The sequence below is a fragment of the Hippoglossus hippoglossus genome, chromosome 16 (genome assembly GCF_009819705.1).
Source record: "Hippoglossus hippoglossus isolate fHipHip1 chromosome 16, fHipHip1.pri, whole genome shotgun sequence".
In the NCBI taxonomy this organism is placed as follows: Eukaryota; Metazoa; Chordata; class Actinopteri; order Pleuronectiformes; family Pleuronectidae; genus Hippoglossus; species Hippoglossus hippoglossus.
The window spans coordinates 25,733,658-25,742,372 of NC_047166.1; the positions used below are offsets into that span (position 1 = coordinate 25,733,658).

Consider the following 8,715-nt stretch of genomic DNA (forward strand, 5'->3'; position numbering starts at 1 on the left):
CCAGTTTAGAGACAAAGTTTCAATTCACCTAATTTATTTAGACTGGTGAAAATATGTGTGACTTCATTTATTTTTATTTGATTGGTGTGCGTGTGTTTTTTAATCCTGTAATTGTCTTTTTCCAAATTCAGTAAAGAAACTGAAAATATCAGCACTGACATCAGCTTCATTACCAATGTGAACAATATTACAGTGATATTTAGGTAATCAGTAAAATTACCTAAATAAAAACTTGTACAGAGCTTTAGGGGTTCCTCAAATTAGAGGTTTGTAGAACACAGCTGCATAAATAAATACATTTATTTTAGATAGGTTGTCTTAAATACTTCGTCCTACACTGCATTTTTATAAAGGCCAAAAACTTGTCGAAACATGCAGAAGGTTTAGTGCTATATGAATGGCACAATACACCACATTAATACAATGTAAACTGCAAAATAATATATTTCAATAGCAGATTGTATCACATGCACAGCAGACATGTTTACTATTATTTACTATTTTCTATTTCCCTTTATATTTATGAATGATTTGCATGATAATCATTTCAATTAGTCAGTTGTATTTATTGTACCTAATTTATTATGAATTTATTTAAAACAGACTGTATTTAAAAAAAAATTAAAAACATTTGCAGAAGTGCACAGTTTAAGTAAAAAAAACAACCTGTGATGTTAAGGAAAATGTGACAAGAGGGTCTTTGAATGAAAAACATCCATCCTGAGAGCTGCTGCTGCGGGAAAAGATGAGTGAGACTGTAGGTGGGGATGTGGGGGCTTCGAAACCGCAGCAGGCAGGTAAGAGTCACAGGTTCACCTCCCCCCTGCTCTTACAATGTGGACCCGACATCCTGTCTGCCAGCACGCACACAGCAAGACAGCACAGAGACACGAACCCAGTCAGCCTCCAGAAACAGGCAGCAGCTCTACGCTCCCTGCAGGACCCTTCATGTGAGTACAGCACGGCCGAGCTGTGCCACTGGAAAGTAAGGTGACGCTCTGTGACAGGATATATAAAGGTCCAATATACTCATCTGTATATTATATCAATGATACCAGATAGTCACGTATTAGGTGCTGAGACATTGGATATAGATTAATAGCGCAACGCCAGGTTGTCATGACACCATGTTATAGCTATTCTATTGAAGTAGAAGGAAAGAAAGAAAGAAAGAAAGAAAGAAAGAAAGAAAGAAAGAAAGAAAGAAAGAAAGAAAGAAAAAAAGAAAGAAAGAACGTAAAAACAATTCAATATGTTGGTCTCTGATTAAAATGTTTCCTTTAACTGAGCTTTATTTATGATTCTGATTTTACATTATGAATCTATCATAGATATAGTTATTGTGTTTTTTTACAATAGTGGTTATTGCCTTAATGAGTTCGATATGTACTGATGTGTATTTTGAAACATCCACACTATAATATCTCACATTACACATCAATAATATCGTTTTTATATCAAAATCATTATCAGGAAAATTTCTAAATAATTCATACAACGTCCAAAGTTAATTCCTAGTGTCTGAATCTTTTGTGCAAACTCATGAGTGCTCTAGTTGTTTCTTAATAATCCAGCTAGTCCTCTCTTCTGTCACCGTGTTATTGGAAGAGGAGTGTCGGCCATTACAGGCTTGGCAGCTGCACTGAGCTGCAACACTGATACTCCGTGGGAGTCAGATTATCATAGAGAATGATGGCGGCTTCGGGGGACTCAGAGAAGGGCCAAAGGGCAAGGCACTAACTTTCTGGCTCCGACATTACTCTGACTATAAAGAATACAGTAATAGTATCGCGCAAATTGCTCTGCCTGTAAAATAAAATCCAGAGGCCGCATACAAATGACCTGTAAGGAACATTAAAAAGACTGCATATGAGATACCCCCCCCCCCCCCCCCCCCCTTCAAAAAAAGCTTGATTCCCACAGGAAGATGGAAAATATTCTACATCTTTTCTCAGATTTTAATGAATTTCGACAATATAGATTACAGCGACAAATCCAAATTGAATCATTGGTGATTGGATTATAGACCAGCCCAAGAGATTTTTTTCTCCAAAAAAATCACTGGCTGTTTTAATGGCCTTTTTACAGGGACCAAAAATAAACACAATTTACATTGTTATAAATTTCCAGAGTGAAAGGGATATGTTGAGAAGGGGCCATCATCTGGGCTATAATGTAGAAATGTGGGGGTTTGTGTGTCTTCTAATCTGTCTACAATTGTTCAGTGTTTTGACAGTGAAAACAGAGGCCTGGGTGATATGAAACCGAATGAAAACCACAAGCATGTTGTGTGCAGAGAGAGTTGTGCAGCGCAAAGAAAATGAAAATGAGGCTCGGTGAGACTAAACGTCACTGACAAGTCACTGTGGCTGTTATCTCTAACATCAGGGACTGAGAGGAGGCTGCAGCGCCCATCCGATTATTAACAAGACTTCAATGTGCTTGAATGTGTCAGGAGGGATCCGCTGCACCAAGGACATGTAAAATCTTATTATCTTTCCACTATTAGTCCAAGAGAAGTAAAAGTATTTATTTTTTTATATTATTGCCAAGCATGGATTCCAGCACATTGACGCAGTCTTTTTTAATGACAGAGAATAAGTTGCTATAAATTGCTCTAATCGTCTGTTCTGTCAGAGCCGCAAACACTTTGGTGATAGGGACACGGTTTGTTATTTTTTGAACCACCATTAGGCGGCGCTGCAGACTTGTACTCTGTGCAGAGACACAACTGCAGCAGCTGAAGCCTCCTGTCAGTCCTGCTGCACGGAACATTTATGAATTGCATATTTGTGTTAAAAGCGAAAGTTGTCCACCAGTCGCTTTGTCATTCATATAAATTATAAGGATGTTAGGTAAAAATTAAAACAACCATTTATGGACCGTTTCGGCATTTCAAAACAGAAATATAAGTTCACTTTTATTAAATGAAATATAGCGAAATACATTATAAATTCACACCCAGTGAGTTTTTCGGTGGCAGAGTAAATAAGTTAACAACCTGTAGAAGTAAAAAAAGCATAATTTCTCTGTCAATGGAGAACTTAGATTTTTGACTCTGGTGTTGAAAGTCTTAATTATTTTATACTTAAATCTGTGGCCAGAAACTAACCACAGTGTATTAAAGTGCGCTTTAATTAATTTAATAGATTTAAAAAAAAATAACATAAAATAAAATTGTAACTACTAGCCTAGGAATATTTTTAATTCAAACAAAAATATTTTATTTCTGATTAAGGTTGACCTTTGTTCATACATACATGCCCTCAGTATATTACAGGGTTTTTACTGCACACAATTGATCAAACATAATAAAAAGTCACTCCACTTATGGGGGCTGTGTTGAAGGATTTGTGTTGTAATAAACCTGTGTAGGTGTAAACAAAACAGGTCAAACTATCCAGACGAGCTGAGTGATGTTTTCATGAAGATGTGATGAAGATAATTTAATTCATGTTTCCACACGAAAACACATCAAAGTTAAAGAAGAAAAAAAGAGCAGATCCTTTGCATAAGAAATTAAAAGGCGTTTACTGTTTGTATTTATTCACCATGCTGCTGATCTCAGGGATGTTTTTATTTGTCTGAAACCTCAGATTTTTTATTCTAACCACCATGAAATGCTACGATTTAATGTGGTTTACCCTCCGTTTTAGCAAACGAGTCAAAATTGGTTTAAATAAAACCTTGTAAGTGGCTCGAGTGTTTTCCAAAAGCACGTTTTCTAAAGCGTCGAGGCGGAGGGAAAAATGATCAGGGTTTCCTCCTGCGCTTCCAATCGGGTCCCCGAAAAAAGGTATCACACTTGGCTATATGGTGTATGAGAGGTGTCAGTGGAGGCAGGTTGAGCTGCACAGGCTTCTCCGTGGTCTGGAGCCCTAGTTGCTATCCAAACACAAATAAACAGAGGAGGAACATTGGAGTTAATGATAGAGGACGGGGGGTGGAGGCGTGTCGGGGGGCGGGCTGAGCGCTGCGGAGCCCCGGAGCCCTGAAAAGTGAAGGACCGGAGCGCATTACGCACACTTCCAGCCCTCGCTCTGGAGGAGACTCCCACACCGCTGCTGTCTCCCCCTCCAAACTTCTTCGTCTCTTTTCCACAACTTGTCACATCTCTGCAAAGGCTCGAGACATCAGAGTTGGTTGCATGGCTACATGAGAGTTTCGTGGACTTGGAACTTGGAAAACTTTCAGCGGCGCTTTATTGGAGCTCGTCGCCTCTATAGTAACTGTGGATTACTGACATACCGCAGGACCTTTGGCAGCTATTTATTGGGGTAAGATTGTGTTTGGCAGGGTGTGTGTTAGTCTTTTGCAATGAAGGGGACCAACCTGACTCAGCCCACTTGTTCTAACTTTCTAACTGAGCTGTAAACCAAATATATCAATCTGTCAGTAAACAAAAATGTCAGCTTTTCACTGACAAACACTAAATCATATGTTTCTCGGGGTGATTATTGCTTCGTGATGATCACCAGCTTCGAGGTCAGAGTTCACCCACGTTTTGACATCACCGGTGTCGGTCCACAGCACGTAACAGAGCTGAGACAAGCGGTGGCCTTAGACTTGTCACGACTTACAGAAATGTAAAACCCTCTGCCAGAGAAGGGGTTTTGAGGAACACGACAGGGCACTTAGACTGCTGTCAAAGTGTGCATGCAGGTCCAAAGGTTGTTGAAAGAAGAACAGGTTGAACAAAGTTGTGCAGACGCACAAGAACAGCAAGTGCCTGCATGGTGACTTATGTTGCACCCGTGCAAAATTACACTTATGCCATGCAGGCTACTGTGTGTGAGAGGGAGAGCAGCGTGGAGAGGGGAGTTTCATGTCTGTGGAACAAATGTAAGGTCATGAATGTACTGTCACTCACAGGTGAGACTAATACCAGTCCACACAGTCTCAGGTTCATCAGGCGTTGTTGAAACATTGTGTTAAAATATAAAAACGACCCTAAGCTTTTTACTTCAGTATCCAAGTATAGATAACCTTTAACCCCTTTTCTTATTTTTCGTCTAAATCTAAAGGTCAGCTCACTGTTGCACCGCTGGCTCACTGCCAGTCCCGCTTTTACCATCCGGAGTCCTGAATTTACATGATGGATTTTTTTTCCTGTGTGGGAAAACATTACTTCTCATCCCCACAAACATGGAACATGTTCCTGCAAATCTCTTGCATTGTCAGCTCATATTGTCCTAAATTGTGGGGACATGGGCAGCTTCTGCTTTTATTTAATACAAACATTAAACTACAGGTTAAAAATGTCCTCAAGTTCCCTTGCACAGGAGGAAAACCATTGCTATACAATAAACAAGCAGCATAAAATAAAAAAGAGCTAAGAGCAAAATACTAGTGCCTATAAAAAAAATTCTGGCTGCACCCACAAAAATATAAATAAAAAAAACGTGGATTTCCAGCGAAGATTGAAGTGACTTTCTTGTGGTTAATATAGCCAGCATTTGTTTTGCTCTGACTCATGTTCCTGCTCTTAATAACATATTTGATGACTGCTGGCAACATTTCAAACTTACAAATCGACATAGCCTACAGAGCACTTGTTTTGCATTGTGAACCACCAACTACAGCCGTCAAATACAACTTGTCTTCTCTAATTGCATTATATGAGATTTAGTGTTCCATTCAGAGTGAACTAAATGTGTAATTTGCAGTGTTAATTGGAGCCATATGAGTAATTTTACACCCACCTCTTTTAGTTACAGTTTCGATGACTGGTGTGTTTCTCAAAATTCCTTTGAAGCGCATCTTCTTTTTTTAAAAGAGCAAACATTGTTTTTGTTATAATGCGGAAAATACGAGTTTATATGATGTCAGTGGTTCTGCTGAGGAAAAACAGGGTTTTACACATCATTGCCAGAACAGAACAACACGGCAGCACATTAGCTGTTCACTTAATTTACCTAATTAAGTTTTTTTTTATTTAAGTAATTAATGTGTGCCATAATTTGGGTATACACGATTCATGTTGGATGTTAAATTGATAAATTAAAATACAAAACATAAGATTTTGTCTCTGGTAAAATAGTTGTAGAAAGGCAAACAGGTGGTTTTACTAACTGAGGGTCACACATTGCCTGCCTGCGAAGCCACATAATTACCGGCTCTAATGTGGCATATAAACACAACGCTCATCTTTTTCTTTCCTCCCCAGGGTTACCACCGTGTCTTCTGCAGAGGTCTGAGTCGAGATGGGGAGCAAAGCCCTGCACGCTCCGATCCCCCTGCACCCGGCCCTCCAGCTCACAAACTACTCCTTCCTGCAGGCCGTCAACACGTTCCCAGCTGACCAGCTGCAGGGACTGTACGGCCTCAGCGCGGTGCAAACCATGCACATGAACCACTGGACTCTTGGTTACCCGCACATTCAAGGACTGAGGTCGACGATCACGGAGATGGCAGCTGCGCAGGGTCTGGTCGACCCCAGGCTTCCCTTCCCAGCGATACCCTTCTCAGCCGCAGCGCAGCTCTTTCATCCAAAACAGGCAGCCATGGGGCACGGCATCCCGTCGCTGCACAAGGACAGGCCGAGGTTTGACTTCGCCAACCTGGCCCTCGCTGCCACTCAGGAGGACCCGCCGAAAGCTGCGGATCTGGCGAAGTTGGCGTCGGGGCTAGGGGGAACGATCTCCGAGCTGAGCAAGCTGTCCCCGGAAAGAAAACCCACCCGGGGCAGACTCCCGTCCAAAACTAAAAAGGAATTTATTTGCAAGTTCTGCGGCAGACATTTCACCAAGTCCTACAACCTCCTCATCCACGAGAGGACCCACACAGACGAACGACCGTATACCTGTGATATTTGCCACAAGGCTTTCCGAAGACAAGACCATCTCCGAGACCACAGGTAAGACAATTCCTACAGATACTGTTTTCATTACGCACGGCGTTAGGAGGGGGTCACAAATTCACAGCAGCATTCCTGAGTGTGCAAGCGATTTAAATGCAAATAACCTTTATTTATTTATCTAAATTACATCGTCACAACGGGCTATTAGAAACACATTCTTCATTCTAGACATAGAGACGTGTCCGGCCTGTTCCCAGAGTTTTCTCCATGAGGGCGCCAAAGGACTTTTACGCACAAAGTTGGACAATCACAACGTGCGCAGTGGAGATTTTCCTGTGACTCTGGGGTTTTGTAAAAGCTACAAGCAAATCCGTGCATGAGCAGGCATCTGATGAAGTGTTATTTCTGCTTTTACAGATACATCCACTCCAAGGAAAAACCATTCAAATGTCAAGAATGTGGGAAAGGATTCTGTCAGTCTCGAACTCTAGCCGTCCATAAAACCTTACATATGCAGGTAAGCTGAAAATATTACCAGTCACCACGATGTTATCCTCACGGAACTATATGACAAGCGTTATGATCAAAATTCAATCATTAAACACGGTCTACTGCATGCACGGGGATATTGTTAAGTCTCTCAAATTAGCCAGTTGTCAAATGAAAACAGGAAAATGTGAGTGACAAATACGCATACAAGTTATATAGAAATGACTGTGTAAATTAGTGTGAGTTATATCTGACACAATAGCGGATTTATTTATTTTAGTTCTACACAATGAAAGGGAATAATTCTTTGCTTGCTTTAAATCTAAACAGGAGTCTCCCCACAAATGCCCCACATGCGGAAGAACCTTTAATCAAAGAAGTAACCTGAAAACTCACCTTCTCACCCATACAGACATCAAGCCCTACAGCTGTGGCCGCTGCGGAAAGGTGTTTCGGCGCAACTGTGACTTGCGACGGCACAGTTTGACGCACAGCCCACATCAGGACTACTAGCCTGGACAGACTAACAAAATAACAATGGACAAAAAAGCAGGAAGACAAGTCAGCGACTTCTCCTTTTTCTTCTTCTGGTTTTTTCTTTTTTTCCAAATGGTTCAAAGACAGTCTCCAAATCAGGACACGTTCACTGGCGCACAGTTTGGAGCTTGGTTGCACATCAAATGGGACAGCAGCGGAGCCATGGCCATTTCCAGCTTTCACACCCACCTGTAAATATCAAGACCATGTACATAATGTTGTTTTTTATTTTCCTCTCTGGCCTTGAAATTATAAAGTTGTCAAAAAACAGTCATAAGTTTAAAGTATGTTAAATTGTATTTTAGAAATAAATATTTCCATTATACATCTGTGTTTGCTCTGTTTTTATTTCTTGCTCTGCATACCTTGCACGCGACACCATGTTATTGAACCACAGATTATATTTAGATTAAACCATTTACTATGATCATCAAGTTAATAGTCTATAAAGCCAGCAGGCGGTAGGAGATTAATGTTGGCCTTTTATCATTGGACCAGCATTTATCAGTTGCATGAATGACAGCAATGTCCTTTAGGGGCGTTTTTGGCTTTTCAAGTCTTTCGAACATAAAAATAATTTTTAATAAGCAAACAAATGTCTCATAGTGAGTGATAATAGATTTTAAGAATTTCATTTTTAAATAAAATGATGTGTAAATAACGTTCAACTCTTCAGCATCATCTGCCACCCACATTCATGTTTTACACGTCTGAGGTTCTTAAGCTACATTATTATTGATACATTTCTGGAGCCTACAGAGACTGATGAGTATAAAATTGGCAGCATTAACCAGCCTTTTCAAGATGGGACATGACCGACAGTCTATACAAAACACATTATTGTTGGGGGAAATTATCAAGGGTCATTAATTCATCACTTTTACTACAAA

General features: G+C 40.4%; 1 protein-coding gene across 3 annotated transcripts; it reads left to right on the forward strand.

Moving 5' to 3' along the window:
* Window positions 1-909: 909 nt before the first annotated feature.
* Window positions 910-8,131, forward strand: osr2 (odd-skipped related transciption factor 2). Of its 3 annotated transcripts, none has more exons than XM_034610508.1 (4): window positions 910-950; window positions 6,167-6,856; window positions 7,217-7,316; window positions 7,619-8,131. In XM_034610508.1, the coding sequence occupies exons 2-4, from the start codon at window positions 6,204-6,206 to the stop codon at window positions 7,799-7,801; spliced, it is 936 nt and encodes a 311-aa protein (XP_034466399.1). In that variant the 5' UTR covers window positions 910-950; window positions 6,167-6,203; the 3' UTR covers window positions 7,802-8,131. The 3 variants fall into 3 exon arrangements, with proteins under 3 accessions (XP_034466399.1, XP_034466398.1, XP_034466400.1); XM_034610507.1 differs by lacking the exon at window positions 910-950 and adding an exon at window positions 4,041-4,277; XM_034610509.1 differs by lacking the exon at window positions 910-950 and adding an exon at window positions 4,041-4,277 and having other exon boundaries at window positions 7,701-8,131.
* The last annotated feature ends 584 nt before the right edge of the window (window positions 8,132-8,715 follow it).

Excerpts from the sequence above, each read along its gene's own strand:
- osr2 (XM_034610508.1), top strand. The coding sequence starts at position 6,204 with ATGGGGAGCAAAGCCCTGCACGCTCCGATCCCCCTGCACCCGGCCCTC. Across the intron at positions 6,857-7,216 it reads GACCATCTCCGAGACCACAG|ATACATCCACTCCAAGGAAA; the intron begins GTAAGACAATTC and ends CTGCTTTTACAG. Across the intron at positions 7,317-7,618 it reads ATAAAACCTTACATATGCAG|GAGTCTCCCCACAAATGCCC; the intron begins GTAAGCTGAAAA and ends AAATCTAAACAG.